Source organism: Xenopus laevis, chromosome 2L (assembly GCF_017654675.1).
Source record: "Xenopus laevis strain J_2021 chromosome 2L, Xenopus_laevis_v10.1, whole genome shotgun sequence".
NCBI classification, from domain to species: domain Eukaryota; kingdom Metazoa; phylum Chordata; class Amphibia; order Anura; family Pipidae; genus Xenopus; species Xenopus laevis.
The window spans coordinates 144,299,339-144,325,707 of record NC_054373.1 but is presented as its reverse complement, the minus strand read 5'-3'; the positions used below and the strand labels follow the sequence as shown (position 1 = coordinate 144,325,707).

General features: G+C 35.3%; 2 protein-coding genes across 2 annotated transcripts in view; one reads left to right on the top strand and one right to left on the bottom strand.

Moving 5' to 3' along the window:
• Nucleotides 1-1,243: 1,243 nt before the first annotated feature.
• Nucleotides 1,244-26,369, bottom strand: part of rnf41.L (ring finger protein 41 L homeolog) — a 38,931-nt gene continuing 13,805 nt past the window's right edge. The window contains 5 exon segments of the mRNA NM_001094785.1: nt 1,244-2,397; nt 5,324-5,427; nt 6,424-6,559; nt 9,110-9,381; nt 12,889-13,000. Of these exon segments, the coding sequence (NP_001088254.1) occupies nt 2,052-2,397; nt 5,324-5,427; nt 6,424-6,559; nt 9,110-9,381; nt 12,889-12,978 (948 nt within the window). The 5' untranslated portion in view covers nt 12,979-13,000 and the 3' untranslated portion in view covers nt 1,244-2,051.
• LOC121400046 (cell wall protein DAN4-like) lies at nt 17,783-21,292 on the top strand (the record flags this gene model as incomplete). The annotated part of the gene is made up of 4 exons (XM_041582499.1): nt 17,783-17,922; nt 18,154-18,408; nt 20,278-20,502; nt 20,842-21,292. Coding segments are annotated over 4 exons (1,071 nt in total), but the record flags the coding sequence as incomplete, so codon positions are not given.

Sequence of the window (26,369 nt, the reverse complement as noted above, 5' to 3'; positions counted from 1 at the left end):
CTACAGCTCAGTAGCCGGTTATAAAATAAATTGGACTAAATCAGATGTGCTCACATTCCATTTAGATGGAATTTCCATGATTGCCGACTTCCACTACAAATGGCAAATATCCCATATAAATTACTTGGGAGCTAAGTTAATACCACACTTCCATCAAATATATAGAGCAAACTTCACACCTATGGCGAAACAGATTACATCGGACATGTAAGAGTAGAAGCAATGCAATATATCATGGCTAGGCCGTATAGCCGCAGTTAAGACGACTTTACTGCCTAAACTATTATATTTATTTGAAACCATTCCAGTTCAAATCCCACCTCAAAACTGGGCCAAATACAAAAACTGATATTTAAGTTCATTTGGGGTACAACAAAGGCTAGACTACTTCGCTCTGTGCTATTAGCAACAAGGAACTAAGGGGGCTTAGCAGTTCCAGACTACTATGCCTTGAGGCACTGTAAAGGGATACTGTCATGGAAAAACATGTTTTTTCCAAAACGCATCAGTTAATAGTGCTGCTCCAGCAGAATTCTGTACTCAAATCCATTTCTCAAAAGCGCAAACAGATTTTTTTATATTCAATTTTGAAATCTGACATCGGGCTAGACATTTTATCAGTTTCCCAGCTGCCCTAGTCATGTGACTTGTGCCTGCACTAGGATGGAATTACTTTCTGGCAAGCTGTTATTTCAGTCTCAGTGGGACATGGCTTTTACTATTTAGTGCTGTTCTTAGATCTACCAGGCAGCTGTTATCTTGTGTTAGGGAGCTGCCATCTCCTTACCTTCCCATTGTTCTGTTGTTAGGACAAGATGTCCATGTCAGATTTCAAAATTGAAAATAACAAAATCGGTTTGCTCTTTTGAAAAATGGATTTCAGTGCAGACTTCTGCTGGAGCAGCACTATTAACTGATGCATTTTGAAAAAGACATGTTTTCCCATGACAGTATCCCTTTAAGTAAAGACTCAACTTTTTTCAAATTACCAGAGTGCTGCTGTCTTTGTTGAAATTGGGATTATATGACTACTATAAATACCGAAACTTAGAACGTCAGATTTTAGATCTGACAACATGAAAATGTAACCTCCTGTGTTTTTTCCTCTCCCCACTCCACTTTCTTTCCTTTTTTACTCTCCCTTTCCCTTATGGATTTGTAATTAGTAATGTTGTTCAAGTCTTAAGCAATATTGTTTAAAATAACAGATAATAATGTACAGAAAGACAAAAGGCATAAGGTGATAATTGTTGTATTTGTATTTTATTGTGAAAACAAATAAAAATATAAGTTACAAAAAAAAACAAAAAACGGCAGGAAATAATATACATGTTCTGTAAATAACAGTATATGCCCAACACTAGACTATTCTGCAATCACAAACATTTCCATTTATTGAGGACATATTGTGGTATTTGACATGTGACACATTGAACGTGTAACTATATGGCATTGGTGACCTGCTTTATTTTGGTTTCATGAGTGCATTTTTGTGCAACAACCTGATATCAATCTACTGTGACAGAAAGCTATACCCTGCTAAAGTATACTGAATTTTTCAATAGAACTAAATTATATAGGGAGTAAAAAAATATCTACTTTCTCTTTTTAGCCCGCTGCCACAAGATCCAAGTCCAAATGAGTCTGCACGAGTTCAGGTTCAAGTTACAGGATATCATTGTCTTAGCAGACACCAGTGATCAGAGACTGTGGTTTTACACCGCCTTCTTGTAAAATGCCCATTTTTCAGCTAATCTTGAAACTCTAGTCTTTCCTAACCGTTCCAGTATCAAACCCAAGGAGGCCAGCCGTGCAGCAAACTGTGTTTATAGTGCATCTTTGATTTCCATAAATACCAGCCCCAAACGAAGGTTTATAGAGATACTCCTTTTGGAAGTTATCACTAAGCACCCAGTCATTAGGCATTAGTTGGGTCTGGAGACAGTAGATATTCATGGTTACTTTAGTATTAAGAAGCGGCTTCTTACTGGAGATAGAGCTGATGAAATCGCAACTGGAGTGCAGGTTTATTGGTTGATGTCCCTTTAAATTTATTCAACTCCATGAGCAAAGAACAGCACTAGTCCAGGTTCCAGCACCATATTCTCCCCCATGTGCTGGTTCTCACAAGCCATCACCAGCACAGCCTGCTTGCCAGGAATACGTTTGGCCACATAGTTCTCATAATACCTCCTGTTCATTTGCCTAGTCTCAAGTGTGGCCAGACCCTGTGGCCAGTTACATTCATGAGTGTTCTCAATAAGCTCATGTATGATGGAGGCTGGACAGCCACTTTCCAGAAGAGAGCGCTTGATGACAGCTTGTAGGACGCCATCTGGTGTGGATATCATTCCGCCCCATCTGGTCACACGTGCTGGCTGTAAGGAGTTTACCCACCTATCAAAAAAAAAAAAAAATAAAGACATAAAGACATAAATACCAACTTTCAAAACCTGAGAAGGACGCGAGTCATATAATGTAAGTGAAGCATGCCAGTAGTGCTCTGTGTTTGCCAAGCTCGTCTATTATTCTATTACATAAACAAACATCACCTTTTCTTTCAGCTACATCTAAATAATACATATTCGTGACTTTGGGTCAGAAACAACTACAGAGTGATGGTTTACTACTAAAAAACACTCAATTGTATTTAGTACAGGTATGGGATCAGTTGTCTGAAAAACCATTACCCAGAAAGATCTGAATTACAGAAAGGCTGTCTCCCATAGGCTCCATTTTATCCAAATAATCCACATTTTTAAAAACAATTTCCCTTTTCCCAATAATGATTGGAGGCAAAACCAGCCGATTGGATTTATTTAATTTTTTTTTTTTTTTTTTAATTGAGATTTTTGGTTTTACCCAACAAAAAGAAACAAAAAGGAAAACAAAACAAAAACATATTCCAGGTTACAAATTGTATCAAGAGACATTTCAGTCGTTAATCCAAATGTTATCTAAAGCCAGGCAAGGAAAATGGTTACATATGCATTGACCCTTTAAATGTGTGCCTTATACATGGAGTGTATGTCCTTAGGGGTTATTTAATGTTTACATGACTTACTAGCACACTTAAGGTATGAAGATCCAAATTACGGAAAGATCCCTTATCCGGAAAACCCAGGGTCCCTAGCATTCTTGATAACAGGCCTCATGCCTATACTACTAAAAGTATTAACAATAATATTATCTAAAGCATAGGCTTATGGGAATTTAGTGGAGAATAATTTTTTCATCCTTTAATAAATATATGCCCCTCAAGTGTCTGTGTACTTTATTTTTAACCCTTTAGTGGCCCCACGCTATAAACTGCAATGTAGGAAGTGTTTAAAAGGAAGAACCCAACAGGAAGCATGCACAGAAGAATGAACCACCTATTTTTGGCAAGTATGATGGCTGAATAATCTTAATCAAGTGGGGACCTAGAAAACTATGGTGTAAAATAGGAACACGTGTTTCTGGGTTATCTGTGTGCATGTGAAATATGTATTTGCTTTACAAAGCAATGTATTCATGGAATTAAAGGACATACTGTATGTATGTAAGGGTGAAAAGACAGTACATCACATAATCCGCCTCTATTCACTGCTACCATGTACATGATCAGTTTTGTAATATTTACCTAATTCTATCATCATTTACATTTCAGATGAAGTTTAGTTTAGATATTTCAGCTCCAGAAGGAGTTTATGTTTCATAAAATGGATATTTTACCCAAAGCAATGTGCCCACTCTGCACACTCAATCAGGGAATCATGGCTTTTCTGCATAAACCCTGACTGCTTTGTGGTTATTTTATTTAAAGTGATTGCCATTGTTCACAATAGCAATCAACTCCCCAAAAATTTGCAGACAACCCCCCCCCCAAATCTTCTTAAAATGATTATATGGAGTAACCTGAAGGGTCTAGTTACACAGGGCATACAAGACATACATTTAACAATGGCAATTATGATATATTAGTCCAAGGTCTATACGGTATAATATGCACTATGTTCTGTAGTGCTGAATGTCATTGAAGGCAAAATGACAGTGTAATCATGTGCAGACCGAGTTGTTTCATAGCATTTGATCTAGTCTACATGAGTTACAGTGACAGCTGATATTACCCACAGGGCAGCCAAAATAGGCAATAAATTCAGATGTATTAAAGGAAAATTCAACCCTTTATTTAAAGGGATCCTGTCATCAGAAAATATGTTTTTTTTCAAAACGCATCAGTTAATAGTGCTGCTCCAGCTGAATTCTGCACTGAAATCCATTTCTCAAAAGAGCAAAAAGATTTTTTATGTTCAATTTTGAAATCTGACATGGGGCTAGACATTTTGTCAATTTCCCAGCTGCCCCAGTCATGTGACTTGTGCCTGCACTTTAGGAGAGAAATGCTTTCTGGCAGGCTGCTGTTTTTCCTTCTCAATGTAACTGAAGGAGTCTCAGTGGGACATGGGTTTTTGCTATGGAGTGTTGTTCTTAGATCTACCAGGCAGCTGTTATCTTGTGTTAGGGAGCTGCTATCTGGTTACCTTCCCATTGTTCTGTTGTTAGGCTGCTGGGGGGGGGAAAGGGAGGGGGTGATATCACTCCAACTTGCAGTACAGCAGTAAAGAGTGATTGAAGTTTATCAGAGCACAAGTCACATGACTTTGGGCAGCTGGGAAATTAACAATATGTCTAGCCCCATGTCAGATTTCAAAATTGAATATAAAAAAAATCTGTTTGCTCTTTTGAGAAATGGATTTCAGTGCAGAATTCTGCTGGAGCAGCACTATTAACAATTCATTTTGAAAAATTTTTTTTTCCCCATGACAGTATCCCTTTAAGAAAACCCTACCCCCTACCCTACATAGACCCCCCCCTAGGCTAGCTGCTACCACGGGTAAATGCCCCTAACTTTTTTACTTACCCCTTGGTGCAGATTCTGTCCAACGGAGTTCGCAGGCACCATCTTATTCTCTTCGGTAATCTTCAGGAAGTAAGTGCCATATCGGAGCATGTGCAGTTGGAGCAGTCTACCGGTCCCAAACAACTGAACATGCGCCATAAGTCAAGTAAATTGCCGAAGCCCAAGAAGAAGATGGCTGCCGTGAACTCCGATGCCCTGAATCGGCACCGATCGGTAAGTAAAACGTTAGGGGCATTTACTCGGGGTAGCAGCTAGGCTGGGGGGGGGTCTATGTAGGGTAGGGTTTTCTTGAATAAGGGGTTGATTTCTCCTTTAAAGCATAACTTGCAATGTGCAGTAAATCCATATCTTAGAGTAAATCAGAGTTTATAACTAAAAGTGGGCTTCCTCAGCCACAGCTTTTTATGAAAGGAAACTTACTCAAGGATTTCATTGTACTTTATAGTTTCTTCTAGGTTCTGTATGTTTGGATTGGCGCTTCGGATGGCTCTCGTGTAGGCTTTCAGCAACTGGATATCCCTTTTCTGTGGATGTTAAAGAGGCACGTTCGGTCAAAATGTAAAAGATAAGTAGTTCTTTTCAGACAAGGACAAACCATGACATATAAATTAAAGTGCTAAAACAAACAATAGAAATGCTCTGCATCCTTTAGTGGAAATTTTTTGTGGCCCTAGACCCCCCGTTCTAAGAGACCACTTGGAACAGGGGAATATTTAAGCCAGTAGTCCCCAACCCGTGCCCCATGAGTAACATGTTGCTCTCCAACCCCTTGGATGTTGCTCCCAGTGGCCTCAAAGCAGTTATTTATTTTTCAATTCCTGGCTTGGAGAGAAGTTTTGGGTGCATAAAAAAACAGGTTTATTGTTGCTCCCTAACTTTTTTACATTTGAATGCGGCTCATGAGTAAAAAAAAAACAAAGGTTGCGGACCCCTGATTTAAGCCAACATATATATTACTCAGCCCAGTCTAAAGAAAATTCTAGAAGTTGTCCTTGGCCAGAAGAGTGGCCTGCTTATATAGCTGTGGCCCTCTTCAACCTTAGGGGTAGATGACGGCACAGCTAAAATACAAGCTTGATCAGCGATTTTTATCTTAAAATATTTATTGTTTTACATCTCCATTCAGGGGCACTGTTAAATAATTAAAGTATGAAAATAACAGAACGTTACTTGTCTCCTTTACTTTTGCCTTGGTGTTTTATTTTCCATTTTTTCACCACTGATAATACTACGATTTTGAGCAAGCTGAATTGGATGGCCACTAGATTTGGCTATACAAATATTAAATAGTGGTGTGATATAGACATGGTTTAGCCCAATTTTTTATCATCTCTTACTATATCTATGGCAGCTGGAGCACATCAATAACCAGAGCTATGTAATATTATTTGTAATATAATCATTCTTTTTAAAAGAAAAAAACTTGGTTAGTCTATATTTCTTTATAACCCCGGAATCCAAACAGAAGTACCAATGAACAGCAACTTACGCAAAGAGGTATAAGGATGCAAAGAGGTTACCTGTTCAGAGAGCTGGTGCTTGCTCTCAGCAGCGGCTTTCTCCAGCTCCCCTATTCGTATCTGCTGCTGCTGCACCACAGAGCGAAGGTGTTTTATGCAGTTGTGGTTTGGTAGTTCATCTTTGGGCATTTCCAGCCTGGAAGAGTGATAAACACAGACAATGTTATTTTGATATCTGTAAATATCTTGCTGCCATCTTCTAAAAGTTCAAGCTTGAAAGCAGCCTTTCCTATTTACTGCACTGTTGGATGTTGTTGCTACAAGTGAAACAAACTTTATGCCAGTAATCAGCTTTCCCCCAGTCAAGACTCCAGTTCCCACAATGCCTTGAATGCCTTGAATTTTCAGTGGTTACAGACCTGTAAAGAAGGAAATTGACAGAAGAGGACAAAGCATTGATGGGACACGGAGCTGACTATCCTAACATTGTTTCAATGATACATGTAGTCAGGTTCAGCAGAGAGTAGCAGAGGATAGATACTACTTTCAAATAGTGATTCATTACAATTTCAAGTAACTTTTAAATAACTGAAGATTTGTAATCAATGTACAAGAAAGTTGCCTAGTATTACCTTTGTTTTAATTATTTGCAGTTTTACATTTCGATTTACAACCTCTTCAACCTATTATGCTACACAGCAACCTATTCATATAAATGGTATTCAAGTCACTATATAGTTAATTCACAGTATAAGTGTCCCTGCTCACTGCATCATAAAAAGCCAATACACTTATGTCAGACATTTTTTTTTAACAATTCAAGTTTTATTGAAGTTTGCTGCACTAATCCTTGGGGTGGAGGAACCCCAGTATAAATGAGTTATTAGGCCTTTTGGTTTTAAGAAAAATTTTGCTGGGATTTTGGTGGGTGCTTGGTGAAAGATGTATGTAAATTTCGGGGGCATCGTCATTTTGAATAAATTAATACTCCCTATCAGGGAGGCAGTCTGGTCCACACTTTAGTTTTATTTTCTAGCTATAAATAAACTGTTTCAGGTCTTTGTATATAGTGATACCTAGGTATGTAAATGATGAGGCCCACTGCAGGACCCCGATATATGGTGGCAGATGTGGAGAGAGAGTGTCTATTGGAAATAGAGTATATTTTGCCCAATTCATTTTGAGGGCCTGAGTAAACGGTATGGGTATTTATCATTCGTAGGGCTGCCTGAAGGTCAGATGTCGGATTTGCTAGATAGAAAAGTGTGTCATTTCCAAATAGTGACAGTTTCTCTTTGTGGGAGCCCATTTTGAGACCGATTATGTTTGGCGCCTCTCTGATCAAGCAGGCGACGTCAAACATATTTAATTGCTTTTTATAATGCAGTAAGTAGGAAGTTGAAGAGTGAGGTTGCAGTAGAGGTCATCTATTTGGATTTTGCCTAACAACTGCTTTCTAAACTAAGGTCTGTTGGCCTTGGCAAAGTTGTTTTATACAGTGGTTGTCAATAGTACATTCTCTCTGTTATAGGGTTGTCTTAGTAGGGTGTCGCAGGGTTCTGTATTGGGTCCACTTGACTTGGGAGTAGGCACTGCAAGTGACTTGTAAACCGTTTGCAGATAACACAAAACTGTGCAGGCTAATTATTTCCATCCAGAACGTGGCATCCCTGCAACAGGATCTGGACATAATGGCTACCTGGGTAGCAAAGTAGCAGATGTGATTTATTGTTGATAAATGTAAGGTTATGCAGTGATTGAAAAGTACTTTGGGGTCCTTATAGATAATGAACTTGGCTGTAGCTAGCAAAGCCAACCAACAGCTATAGAAGCAAACAGGTTTTCAGCTGTATTAAAAGGATATAAATTTGTGGGAGCCGACGGTAATTTTTTATTTTGGGACAGAACAGCAACGAAGCTGGTAAAGGGTATGGAAAGTCTCAGTTATGAAGAAAAACTGGACATGTTAGGGTTGTTTACACTGGAGAAGAGGGATATGATAACCACTTATAAATATGCAAGGAGACAATATAATAAAGCCTCTAATCCAGTGATTCCCAAACAGTAGCTCGTGAGCAACATGTTGCTCTCCAACCCCTTGGATGTTGCTCCCATGTAGGTTGACAATCCACATATGGGCTACCAAATGGCCAATCACAGCACTTATTTGGCACCACAAGAACATTTTTCATGCTTGTGTTGCACCCCAACTCATTTTTCTTCTAAAATGTTGCTCACAGGTTCAAAAGGTTGGGGATCCCTGCTCTATTCCATTCAGATTAGAGGAAAGGAGGTTTCATCTTAATACTTGAAACAAGGTTTGTTACAGTGAGGGCTGTGCGGTTGTGGAATTCTCTCCCAGAAGTGGTTGTACTGACAGATACAAAAAAAAAAAAAGCTTTGAGAAAGGGTTGGATGACTTTCACACTTTGCAAGAAGGCAGCAGTTCTACACAACATGCATAGGTGCCACATCTTTGGTTTCTTGATAACATGAGCAAATCTTCCAGTGTTAATGAAAAATAAAAATTCACTGAAAAGCTGTCAAGGGAAATACAAATAATAAATAATCATTAAAACAATTTGAAGTCAACTACTGAAAAACTAAAGGGCCTAATGAGTCTTAATATCCCAGCCTTAATAGACAGGAAATAACGGACTGAACTTCACAACACGATCTTCATATATTCTCACATATAAGGCCATATTTATGAATGCTATTAACCTGTAGAAAAAGAGCTACTTACCCACAACCCTGTTTACATGTCACTGGTCGTTTTGGATTATGTTCACAGTCACTAAGGTGAGACATGAGGTTGTCAAGTCGCGCAATGGAGGTACAGCCAAAAACTGCGTTGTCACATGTAATCTGCAACTTTGATAGCATATTCCGCATGATGCGGGGAACTGGGCGTAAATGGGCGACTGTCACAACACTGCGGTCGACAGGACAGGTTTGTTGCTGAGAGAACCACTGGGTAATGCAGGCATTGCAGAATGCGTGCTCGCAGTGAGGAGCCTACAGGTTGAGGACATTAATAAATAAGTATATATTGTTTTAAAGCAGATGCATTTGGACACAATAAACGAATACAAAAGGTAATAAGGCCACTGACTACCTACTCAAAGAATAATAAGATGAACGACACAGCTCATTATCCCTTAAATAAATTGTTCACCTACCAACACTTTCTCCGGTTCAGTTGATTTCAGATAGTTCACCAGAAATAAGGACTCTTCAGTTACATTCTATTTTAGACCTTTTTCCTAATATTATATATTCTAATGTCTTTCTAAAACAGCTTTGTAAACGGTTTTAAATTAATACATTAAATTGATGAATTATTATCTTTGGCCCTGCTGAGCAGAATTCATTAAAGGGGACCTGTCGCCCAGACATAAAAGTTGTATAATAAAAGTACTCTTCAAGTTAAACATGAAATCCAGTTTGATTTTCATTAAAGTGTCCATACCTGTTGTAAACTCGTTTTAAAATGTCAGCTGTCAATCATACATTGCCTGTCCCTCCCCTCTGCCTTAGGATAGAGGAAGGGCAGGCAATTACTTTCACCTTCAATTCATCACTTCTTAGTTGTCACTACTGCACATTTCCCCTCACTCCTCACCATTTGTGTAGCCAGTGCTTGGGCATCAGGCCCCCAATCTGGCTCACAAACAAGATTTTGAGAGGATGCAAGTCTTGCCTTAATAATACAAAAGGGCACTGCTTGCGATTATGAATTCCCAGCCAGAATAAAACAAGATTTAAATAATTTATATAGTGTAAGTATAGTTTATTTTGCTTGATTAACATGATAAAATAGGATTTGCAATTATTTCATAGGGCAACAGCTGCTATAATTGATACAATAGTTGCTATTAAACAGATGTTGCTGAGAAATGTATCAACAATGTAGTACATTGTAACAATTCAGCTCTGCACCTGAATTAGTGATGCGAGGGTCAGGAAAAATGTAACATACACCAACTCTAACCTACAAAATCTTAACCCACACCAGACTAACCTGAAAGGTGTTGCCATTGCAGAACCTGCCCCAAACCCATACCCGTATCTTATCGCTCTGTACGATTTTGTGCGCACCTCAAAACAGGGAATCTTTGGAACAGTGAAGGAGTATACTTCCTCACTGTAGCCCACACCTAGCCGGTCCCTAACTCTTAATAGTTGACCAAATTTCAACCTGAACCCACCCAATAGGTGGTTGACCTGCAGGTTTTGGGTCAGCCCGCACATCACTAGCCTGGATCACTGAGCTGCCAGACAAACATTAAACTTTAAACTTTAATTTTTGGTAAAACAGAGAAAATGGAAAGTAGTTGTAAAAAAAAAAAAAAAAAAAAAAAAAGTCTATTTCTGGTGAACAATCTAAAAACAACTGATTGTAAGTGTGTTTGGAAAATGAACAACCCCTTTAAACTAATAAAGTATACAACGCAGTGATTCTTTCGTCATCCAAAACATACACACACATCCAACTTTTTGTCATCTTCCCAACGACATATACGTAATTTTACAAAGTAAAGGTTGGTATACAAAGAAGCCCTTAATGTAGCATAAAACTGGCAACTGCCAGTAAGACCTGAAATAAATGAAACTATTCATTGAAAGAGTTACAGTAAATACAAACACCAAAAAAAACCTTAAAGCTACTTACTATGCAATAATTCAATTGCCAAATAAATAGGTGCACTTGAGTATGGAAACAGCATTACACACTTTCCTTAAGAAACCATATTTGCTTGCACCCAGTTTTGTGGCAATAGCCTCCTTCATGCAATACTAAGAGGCACATTTATCAAGGGTCGAATTTCAGTTTTCAGTTTTTAAAACTACCATAAATTAGACATATCAAAATGTATTAATAAAATCTAATTTTCTCAACTCTGACTTATTGAAATTGACCCGAAACCTTAAAATCGAAAAACTCAATTTGAATTTAGAAAAACTCGATTCAAGTTTATTTCTCCGAAAACAATTCAGATGTCAGGAAGGTTTTGATCCCTGGAACTTTCCCATTGACTTACAAAGCAATTCAGCAGATTCAAGGTAGCGAATAGTCGAATTTGAGTTCTTAAAGGGCCAGAGTATGATAAATCTCGTAATTTAAATTAAAACTCGAATCGAGTTTGGATAATTCACAATTCGTATCTGAGAGTTTTGACCAAAAAAAAAAAAAACATTTGAATTTGAAATTTCACTTAGACCTTTAATAAATCTGCCCCTAAAATAAAGGCAACCCATCTTCCATAAAAGAGAAAGCTCCTTGTTCGAGTAAGATTTTTTTTTTTATAATTTTATGGACAAAAATGGGCAAAACTCCCTTCCAAGACAATCTATTCAGTATGTGTGTCTCAATTCCTGACACTGGGTTTCCTGACAGGAAGTTTTGTGTAAATCTCCTATTTGCCCTTTATAAAAACACAGTACATGCTCCCATATACTAATTGTTTCTGTAGACTGCAAAGTGACCAGAGTGATTTCAAGATGTATCGGTGTCAAAACAGGTTTAATAAGTTGTCAGTTTAGCACAGACCTGACATAAAGACAAGATTCACAAAGTTACAGAACCTATAACATGCCCTGTTTACAGAGGATATTTTAAAAATCATTTTAAAGGGAATATCAACCCAAAAAAATATTTTTTGCCTAATAAAAGAAAACATAATTCTAAGGAACTTTGCAATATACATTCATTAAATTCTTTTCTATGGTTTTATAGTTATTTGTTTATGTATTGCTGTGTCTGTCCCTATCTATTCTCTGCCCTGATGGCTCAGACTGTTGATACAATGTAAGACAAGGCAGCTGAATAACAGATCTGTCTTTGCTGGGGAACTAAAGGTGGCCATACACAGGCCGATAAAAGCTGCGGCCAGACCAAGTCGGCAGCTTATTGGCCCGTGTATGGAGCCCTCAGACGGGCTTCCCCGATCGATATCTGGCCGAAAGTCTGCCAGATGTCGATTGGACGGGACTAAAAATCCTGTTGGATCGGGCATATAGGGGAGAGATCTGCTCGTTTGGCGACATTGCCAAACGAGCGGATCTCTCCGTGTATGGCCACCTGAAGACTTTTGCAACATTGTTTAAAAAGGAACAACTAGGAGTTAAGCAAATGCTGCTTTCAATAACAAATGTTTTTACAAATAATGCGCTGAAAGTATTTTAATAAATGTATATTGAAAAGTTACTTAGAATTAGGTTTTCTTTTATTAGGCAAATGTTTATTTTGGAATTGGAATGGAACAATGTGGCCTTCCTTGTGAGTGTGGCTAGTAGCACAGTATCCACCAATCCATTGTTTACATACCAGGGAGTGTAGGCCAGAACATGGCCAGTTTACTATACACTGGTGGCCATCCAATCTTGCATAACCAGCACAAAATAAGAAAAACCATTAAAAGTCGATCATTAGTCGACCATTAAAAGTCGACCATTAAAAGTTCTCAAACGCGATTATTCAACAAATTTCTAATAGTTCCAACATATAAATGCTTCACTTACTTGTACTGGCTCCTCCAAGACCCCACTGCAAATGGGGCAAATAAGATCTTCGTCAACATCCCCCTGGAATCGACTTACATCATACCCCATCGCTCATCACCAATACTACACACTGAGAAAGGAAACATATGGCATGTTATCTCTCCAATACAGCAGAAATATTAGTTGTCGATTTATATAATTTTATATATTTAAAAAATAAAATAAAAAAAAACTATTTATAAAGCCACAACATTCTGAGGTGCTCTGCAGAAATGAAATATCAATCGCATCAGTCCCTGCCCCAGTGGAGCTTACAATCTAACATCCTTATCACATTCACACACTAGGATCAGTTTTATCAGGAGCCAATCGACCTGCCCATAAGTCACATTAATTACATGTACTGGTATTGTATTACCAGTACTGGTACAAAAAAAAGTGAGGAAGGGGAAAGAAATGAGACACAAGGTGTAGGTGTGGGCAAGATCAGAAATAAGCAGGAGAGAGATGTAGCATATGGTATTGCTATTGCTAGCAAGGATGCACCAAATCCAGGATTCAGTTTGGGATTCTGCCTTTTTCAGCAGGATTCGGATTCAGCTGAATCCTCGTGCATGGCCGAACCAAATCCTAATTTGCATATGTAAATTGGGAAGGGGAATCACGTAACTTTTTGTCACAAAACAAGTAAAAATAGTTTTTCCCAATTTTTCCCTTCCCTAATTTGCATATGCAAATTAGGATTCAGTTAGGTATTTCTGCAAAATCTTTCATTAAGGATTCGAGGATTCAGTTGAATCCGAAATAGTGGAATTGGTGCATCCATAATTGCTAGCAGAGTAACAGAGTGAGGGTAGCTTCTCTAAATAAGCCTGTTTTAAAGGCAACTAAAGTCTAAAATAGAATAATGTTAGAAATGCTGTATTTTGTATACTAAATATAAACATGAACTTCCTGCACCAGAAGCCCAATTAAACAAATGATTTATGCTTCCAAAGTTGGCACAGGGTTCGGTCATCTTGTAACTTTGTTTAACATCTTTGCAATACCAAGATTACATGCTCAGTGTGGTCCTGGCTTCAGTTGGGAGGTTAAGCTTAGGGATTGTCATAAATGATCAGAACAGCACAAGTCAAATAATATCTGCCATAGAAGTAAAAATGGGATTTTATTATTTTGCCTTTACATCGGGTCGGGTCAAATATCAGCCCACATTTCCGCCCAGTGTGAGTGGCATTGTGCTATAACAATTTTTTTTGCATAAAATAGCACTGTTTCCTCCCAACCGGGGTGCAGGCCTTATTTTTTCAGATAGGTGCCCTTTAAGTATAATGTAGATGACGGTGTTCTAAGATGTTTGTGTCTTTTAAAAAAATGTGCACTTATTGTTCTGCAACGTCCAGGCTTGGAATTTCAGCTGCTATCTGGTAGCTAGGGCTTCAGTACCCTTTTTAACCAAAAATGTAATGAAAAATGAATCAAAGAGGATCTGAAAAGAAAGCTATAAAAACACTGACCTCTCAAACAATTTGTATTTTGGTTTCTGGGGTCAGCAACCCCAACTACCAGAAAGCATTTTCAATTGTAGGCTGTAGAAAGGCAGAATAAGAAAGGCTAATGCACTTATAAACCATACAAAATAAATTATGAAGCAACTACTACTACTACTACATCTACTACATCTATTACATCTACTACTACTACTACTACTACATCTAATACTACTACTACTACTATATCTAATACTACTACTACAACTACTCCATCTAATACTACTACTACTACTACAACTACTCCTCCATCTACTACTACTACTACTACTCCATCTACTCCTACTATTACTACTACTACTCCATCTACTCCTACTATTACTACTACTACATCTACTACATCTACTACTACATCTACTACTACATCTACTACTACTACTACTACATCTACTACTACTACTACTACATCTACATCTACTACTACTACATCTACTATTACTACTACTACTACATCTACTACTACTACATCTACTACATCTACTACTACATCTACTATTACTACTACTACGACTACATCTACTACTAGTAGTACTACTACTATATCTACTACTACTACTACTACATCTACTACTAGTAGTACTACTACTATTACTACTACTACTACTACTACTACATCTACTACTACTAGTACTATTACTACTACTACTACATCAACTACTACTCCATCTACTACTACTACTCCATCTACTACTCCATCTACTACTACACCTACTACACCTACTACTACTACTACTCCTACTACATCATCTACTACTCCATCTACTACTAATACTACTACTACATCTACTACTACTACTAAATCATCTACTACTACATCTACTATTATTACTACTACTACATCTACTACTACTACTACATCTACTACTACTATTACTACTACTACATCTACTACTACTATTACTACTACTATATCTACTACTACTACTACTACATCTACTACATCTACTACTATTATTACTACTACTACTACTACATCTACTACTAAAACTACATCTACTACTACTACTATTACTACTACATCTACTACTATTACTACTACTATATCTACTACTACTACTACTATATCTACTACTAGTAGTAGTAGTACTATTACTACTACTACTACTAGTACTATTACTACTACTACATCTACTACTACTACTATTACTACTACTCCATCTACTACTACTATTACTACTACTATTACTACTACTACTACTACTACATCTACTACTACTACTACTACTACTACATCTACTACTACTATTACTACTACTACTACTACATCTACTACATCTACTACTACATCTACTACAACTACATCTACTATTACTACTACTACTACTACATCTACTACATCTACTACTACTACTATTACTACTACTACCACTACTATTACTACTACATCTACTACTACAACTACATCTACTACTACTATTACTACATCAACTACTACTACTACTACTACTATTACTATTACTACTATTACTACTACTACTACATCTACTACTACTATTACTACATCTACTACTATTACTACTACTACTACTACTACTACTACTACTACATCTACTACTACTATTACTACTACTACTAGATCAACTACTACTCCATCTACTACTAGTAGTAGTACATCTACTACTACTACTATTATTACTACTATTACTACTACTACTACTACATCTACTACTACATCTACTACTACATCTACTACTACAACTACATCTACTACTACTACATCTACTACTACTTCATCTACTACTACTAGTACTATTACTACTACTACTACTACTACTACTACTACATCTACTACTACTACTACTACATCTACATCTACTACTACTACTACTACATCTACTACATCTACTACTACTACTACTACTACTACTACTACTACTACTACATCTACTACATCTACTACTACATCTACTACTACTACATCTACTATTACTACTACTACATCTACTACATCTACTACATCTATTACTACTATTACTACTACTACTACTACATTAACTTCTACTACTACTACTACTACTACTATTACTACTACATCTACTACTACTACTACTCCATCTACTACTACTCCATCTACTACTACGATTACTACTATTACTACTATTACTACTACATCTACTACTACTACTACTACATCTACTACTACTACTACTACTACTACATCTACTACTACTACATCTACTACTACATCTACTACTACTACTACATCTACTACTACTATTACTACTACTACATCTACTACTACTATTACTACTACTATATCTACTACTACTACTACTACATCTACTACTATTATTACTACTACTACTACTACTACATCTACTACTAAAACTACATCTACTACTACTACTATTACTACTACATCTACTACTATTACTACTACTATATCTACTACTACTACTACTATATCTACTACTACTAGTAGTAGTACTATTACTACTACTACTCCATCTACTACTAGTACTATTACTACTACTACATCTACTACTACTACTATTACTACTACTCCATCTACTACTACTATTACTACTACTATTACTATTACTACTACTACTACATCTACTACTACTACTACTACTACTACTACTACATCTACTACTACTATTACTACTACTACTACTACTACTACATCTACTACATGTACTACATCTACTACTACATCTACTACAACTACATCTACTATTACTACTACTACTACTACTACATCTACTACATCTACTACTACTACTATTACTACTACTACTACTACCACTACTATTACTACTACATCTACTACTACAACTACATCTACTACTACTATTACTACATCAACTACTACTACTACTACTACTATTACTACTATTACTACTACTACATCTACTACTACTACTACATCTACTACTACTACATCTACTACTACTTCATCTACTACTACTACTACTAGTACTATTACTACTACTACTACTACATCTACTACTACTACTACATCTACTACATCTACTACATCTACTACATCTACTACTACTACTACTACTACTACTACCACTACTATTACTACTACATCTACTACTACAACTACATCTACTACTACTATTACTACATCAACTACTACTACTACTACTACTATTACTATTACTACTACTACATCTACTACTACTACTACTATTACTACATCTACTACTATTACTACTACTACTACTACATCTACTACTACTATTACTACTACTACTACTAGATCAACTACTACTCCATCTACTACTAGTAGTAGTACATCTACTACTACTATTATTACTACTATTACTACTACTACTACTACATCTACTACTACATCTACTACTACATCTACTACTACTACTACATCTACTACTACTACTACATCTACTACTACTACTACTTCATCTACTACTACTAGTACTATTACTACTACTACTACTACTACAACATCTACTACTACTACTACATCTACTACTACTACTACATCTACTACATCTACTACTACTACTACTACTACTACATCTACTACTACATCTACTACTACATCTACTACTACTACATCTACTATTACTACTACTACATCTACTACATCTATTACTACTATTACTACTATTACTACTACATTAACTTCTACTACTACTACTACTACTACTACTATTACTACTACTACTACTACTACTACTACTACTACATCTACTACTACTACTCCATCTACTATTACTCCATCTACTACTACGATTACTACTATTACTACTACATCTACTACTACTACTACTACTACATCTACTACTACTACTACTACTACATCTACTACTACTACATCTACTACTACATCTACTACTACTACTACTACTACATCTACTACTACTACTACTACTACTACATCTACTACATCTACTACATCTACTACATCTACATCTACTACTATTACTACTATTACTACTACTACATCTACTACATCTACTATTACTACTACTACTACTACTACTACATCTACTACTATTACTACTACTACTACATCTACTACTACAACTACATCTACTACATCAACTACTACATCTACTACTACTACATCTACTACTACTACTACTACTACTATTACTACTACATCCACTACTACTAGTACTATTACTACTCCATCTACTACTACTACTATTACTACTACTCCATCTACTACTACTATTACTACTATTACTACTATTACTATTACTACTACTATTACTATTACTACTACTACTACTATTACTACTACTACTACTACATCTACTACTACATCTACTACTACAACTACATCTACTATTACTACTACTACTACTACATCTACTACTACTACTACTATTACTACTACAACTACATCTACTACTACTACATCAACTACTACATCTACTACTACTACTACTATTACTACTATTACTACTACTACTACATCTACTACTACTAGTACTATTACTATTGCTACATCTACTACTACTACTATTACTACTACTACTAGTACTACTATTACTACTACTACTACTACATCTACTACTACTAGTACTATTACTACTACTACTACTACATCAACTACTACTCCATCTACTACTACTACTACTACATCTACTACTACGATTACTACTACTACTATTATTACTACTATTGCTACTATTACTACTACTACTACTATTACTACTACTACTATTACTACTACATCTACTACAACTACTACATCTACTACTACATCTACTACTACTACTTCATCTACTACTATTAGTACTATTACTACTACTACTACATCTACTACTACTAGTACTATTACTACTACTACTACTACTACATCAACTACTACTCCATCTACTACTACTACTACTACTACATCTACTACTACGATTACTACTACTACTATTATTACTACTATTGCTACTATTACTACTACTACTACTATTACTACTACTACTATTACTACTACATCTACTACTACTACTACATCTACTACTACATCTACTACTACTACTTCATCTACTACTATTAGTACTATTACTACTACATCTACTACTACTAGTACTACTACATCTACTACTACTACTACATCTACTACTACTACTACTACATCTACTACTACTACTACATCTACTACAACTACATCTACTATTACTACTACTACATCTACTACATCTACTACTACTACTATTACTACTACTGCTACCACTACTATTACTACTATTACTACTACTACTACATCTACATCTACTACTACTATTACTACATCAACTACTACATCTACTACTACATCTACTACTACATCTACTACTACTACTACTACGACTACTACTACATCTACTACTACTACTACTATTACTATTACTACATCTACTACTACTACTATTACTACTACTAGTAGTACTATTACTACTACTACTACATCTACTACTACTAGTACTATTACTATTACTACTACTACTACATCAACTACTACTCCATCTACTACTACTACTACTACTACTACTACTACATCTACTACTACGATTACTACTACTACTATTACTATTATTACTACTATTACTACTATTACTATTACTACTACTACTACTATTACTACTACATCTACTACTACATCTACTACTACTACTACTTCATCTACTACTATTAGTACTATTACTACTACTTCATCTACTACTATTAGTACTATTACTACTACTACATCTACTACTAGTAGTACTACTACTACTACATCTACTACTACTACTACTACTACATCTACTACTACTACATCTACTACATCTACTACTATTACTACTAATACTACTACTACATTAACTTCTACTACTACTATTACTACTATTACTACTACTACTACTATTACTACTACATCTACTACTACAACTACATCTACTACTACTACTACATCAACTACTACATCAACTACTACATCTACTACTACTACTACTACTACTACTACTACATCTACTACTACTATTACTACTACATCTACTACTACGATTACTACGATTACTACTACTACTACTACTACTACTACTATTACTACTACTACATCTACTACATCTACTACTACTACTACATCTACTACTACATCTACTACTACTACTACATCTACTACTACTACTTCAACTACTCCATCTACTACTACTACTACTACTACTATTACTACTACTACTACTACATCTACTACTACTAAATCATCTACTACTACATCTACTATTACTACTACTACTACTACTACTACTACATCTACTACTATTACTACTACTATATCTACTACTACTACTACTACATCTACTACATCTACTACTACATCTACTACTAAAACTACATCTACTACTACTACTCCATCTACTACTACTACTACTCCATCTACTACTACTACTAATACATCTACTACTACTACTATTACTACTACTACTCCATCTACTACTATTACTATTACGATTACTACTACTATTACTACTACATCTACTATTACTACTACATCTACTACTACTACTACATCTACTACTACTACTACTACTACTACTCCATCTACTACTCCATCAACTACTACTACTACTCCATCTACTACTCCATCTACTACTCCATCTACTACTACTACTCCATCTACTACTCCATCTACTACTACTACTACTACATCTACTACTACTACTACTACTACTAAATCATCTACTACTACATCTACTATTACTACTACTACATCTACTACTACTACTACATCAACTACTACATCTACTACTACTACTATTACTATTACTACTACATCTACTACTACTATTACTACTACATCTACTACTATTACTACTACTACTCCATCTACTACTACATCTACTACTACTACTACTACTACATCTACTACTAGTAGTACTATTACTACTACTACTACTACTACTACTACATCATCTACTACTACTACATCTACTACTACTACTACTACATCTACTACTACTACTACATCTACTACATCTACTACTACTACTACATCTACTACTATGATTACTACTACTACATCTACTACTACTACTACTACATCTACTACTACTATATCTACTACTACATCTACTACTACTACTACTACTACATCTACTACTACTACTACTACATCATCTACTACATCTACTACTACTACTACTATATCTACTACATCTACTACTACCACTACTACTCCATCTACTACTACTACTACTCCATCTACTACTACTACTCCATCTACTACTACTACTACAAAATCTACTACTACTACTCCTCCATCTACTACTACTACTACATCTACTACTACTACTACATCTATTACTACTACTACATCTACTACTACATCATCATCTACTACTACTACTACTACTACTACATCTACTATTACTATTACTACATCTACTACTACGACTACATTTACTACTACTATTACTACTACATCTACTACTACTAGTACTATTACTACTACTACTACTACTACATCATCTACTACTACTACATCTACTACTACTACTACTACATCTACTACTACTACTACTACTACATCTACTACATCTACTACTACTACTACTACTATTACTACATCTACTACTATGATTACTACTACTACATCTACTACTACTACTACATCTACTACTACTATATCTACTACTACATCTACTACTACTACTACTACTACATCTACTACTACTACTACTACTACATCATCTACTACATCTACTACATCTACTACTATATCTACTACGACTACTACTACATCTACTACATCTACTACTACCACTACTACTCCATCTACTACTACTACTACTCCATCTACTACTACTACTCCATCTACTACTACTACTACAAAATCTACTACTACTACTCCATCTACTACTACTACTACATCTACTACTACATCTACTACTACTACTACTACTACATCTATTACTACTACTACATCTACTACTACATCATCATCTACTACATCTACTACTACTACTACTACTACATCTACTATTACTATTACTACATCTACTACTACGACTACATTTACTACTACTATTACTACTACGATATCTACTACTACGACTACATTTACTACTACTATTACTACTACTAAATCTACTACTACTACTACATCTACTACTAGTAGTAGTACTACTATTACTACTACTAGTAGTAGTACTATTACTACTACATCTACTACTACTAGTACTATTACTACTACTACTACATCAACTACTACTCCATCTACTACTACTACACCATCTACTACTCCATCTACTACTACTAAATCATCTACTACTACTACATCTACTATTACTACTACTACTACATCTACTACTACTACTACTACTACTACATCAACTACTACATCAACTACTACATCTACTACTACTACTATTACTATTACTACTACTACTACATCTACTACTAGTAGTACTATTACTACATCTACTACTACTACTATTACTACTACTACTCCATCTACTACTACTACTACATCTACTACTACTGCTGCTACATCTGCTGCTACTACTACTACTACTACTACATCTACATCTACTACTACTACTACTAGTACTACTACTACTACATCTACTACATCTACTACTACTACCACATCTACTACTACATCTACTATTACTACAACTACATCTACTACTACTACTACTACATCAACTACTACTACTACTACTACATCAACTACTACATCTACTACTACTACTACTATTACTACTACTGCTACATCTACTACTACTAGTACTATTACTACTACTACTACTACTACATCTACTACTACTACTACTATTACTACTACTACTCCATCTACTACTACTCCATCTACTACTATGATTACTACTACTATTACTACTACTACTACTACTACTACTACATCTACTATTACTACTACTACTACATCTACTACTACTACTTCAACTACTACTCCATCAACTACTACTACTCCATCTACTACTCCATCTACTACTCCATCTACTACTCCATCTACTACTACTACTCCATCTACTACTACTACTCCATCTACTACTACTACTACTACATCATCTACTACATCTACTACTACATCATCTACTACATCTACTACTATATCTACTACTACTACTACTACTACTACATCTACTACTACTACTACTACATCTACTACTACTACTACATCTACTACTACTACTACTACATCTACTACTACTACTACACCTACTACTACTACTACTACTACTACTACTACTACATCTACTACTACTACTACTACTACATCTACTACTACTACTACTACATCTACTACTACTACATCTACTACTACTACATCTACTACTACATCTACTACTACGACTACATTTACTACTACTATTACTACTTCTATATCTACTACTATGACTACATTTACTACTACTATTACTACTACTATATCTACTACTATATCTACTACTACTAGTACTACTACTATTACTACTACTACTAGTACTATTACTACTACTACTCCATCTACTACTACGATTACTACTACTACTACTATTACTACTACTACTACTACATCTACTACTACTACTACTACTACTACATCAACTACTACTACTACTACTACTACATCAACTACTACATCAACTACTACTACATCAACTACTACATCAACTACTACATCTACTACTACTACTACTACTACTACTACTACTACTACTACAACATCATCTACTATTACTACTACTACATCTACATCTACTACTACTACTACTACATCTACTACTATTACTACTACATCTACTACTACATCTACTACTACTACTACTACTACATCAACTACTACATCAACTACTACATCAACTACTACATCAACTACTACTACTGCTATTACTATTACTATTACATCTACTACTACATCTACTACTACTAGTACTATTACTACTACATCTACTACTACTACTACTACTATTACTACTACTCCATCTACTACTACTACATCTACTACTACTACTACTACATCTACTACTACATCTACTACAACTACTACTACATCTACTACTACATCTACATCTACTACTACATCTACTACTACTACATCTACTACTACTACTACTACATCTACTACTACTACTACTACTACATCTACTACTACTACTACTACTACTACATCTACTACTACTACTACTACATCATCTACTACATCTACTACTACTACTACTACATCTACTATTACTACTACTACATCTACTACTACTACTACTACATCTACTATTACTACTACTACATCTACTACATCTACTACTACTATTACTACTACTATATCTACTACAACTACATCTACATCTACTACTACTACATCTACTACTACTACTACTACTACATCAACTACTACTCCATCTACTACTCCATCTACTACTACTACTACTACAAAAGCTACTACTACTACTACTACATCTACTACTACTACTACTACATCTACTACTACTACTACTACAATATCTACTACATCTACTACTACTACTACTACTACATCTACTATTACTACTACTACTACTACTACATCTACTACTACGACTACATTTACTACTACTATTACTACTTCTATATCTACTACTATGACTACATTTACTACTACTACTATTACTACTACTATATCTACTACTACTACATCTACTACTAGTACATCTACTACTATTACTACTAGTACTATTACTACTACTACTCCATCTACTACTACTCCATCTACTACTACGATTACTACTACGATTACTACTACTACTATTACTACATCTACTACATCTACTACTACTACATCTACTACTACTACATCTACTACTACTACTACTACTACATCAACTACTACATCTACTACTACTACTACTACTACATCATCTACTACATCTACTACTACTACTACTATATCTACTACTACTACTACATCATCTACTACATCTACTACTACTACTACTATATCTACTACGACTACTACTACATCTACTACATCTACTACATCTACTACTACTACTACTACTATTACTACTACTACTACATCTACTACTACTACTACTACTACTACATCTACTACTACTACATCTACTATTACTACTACTACATCTACTATTACTACTACTACATCTACTACTACTACTACTACTACTACTACTACTACTACTACATCTACTACTACTACAACTACATCTACTACTACATCAACTACTACATCTACTACTACATCTACTACTACTACTACTACTACATCTACTACTACATCTACTACTACTACTACATCTACTACTACTACTAGTACTACATCTACTACTATTACTACTACATCTACTACTACTACATCTACTACTACTACTACTACTACATCTACTACTACTACATAATCTACTACTATTACTACTACTACTATTACTACTACTACAACTGCTACATCTACTACTACTACAACTGCTACATCTACTACTACTACTACTACAACTGCTACATCTACTACTACTACTACTACTACAACATCTACTACTACTCCATCTACTACTACTACTATTACTACATCTACTACTACTATTACTACTACTATATATATATATACTACTACTACTACTACATCTACTGCTACATCTACTACTACTACTACTACAACTACAAAATCTACTACTACTACTACATCTACTACTACATCTACTACTACTACTACTGCTACATCTACTACTACTACTACAAAATCTACTACTACTACTAAATCTACTAAATCTACTACTACATCTACTACTACTACTACTACTACTACTACTACATCTACTTCTACTACTACTACTATTACTACTACTACTACTACTACTACAACAACATCTACTACTACATCTACATCTACTACTACTACTACATCTACTACTACTACTACTACTACTACTACATCTACTACTACTACATCTACTACATCTACTAGTACTACATCTACTACATCTACTACTACTACATCTACTACTACTACATCTTCTACTACTACTACTACAACTACTACATCTACTACTACATCTACTACTACATCTACTACTA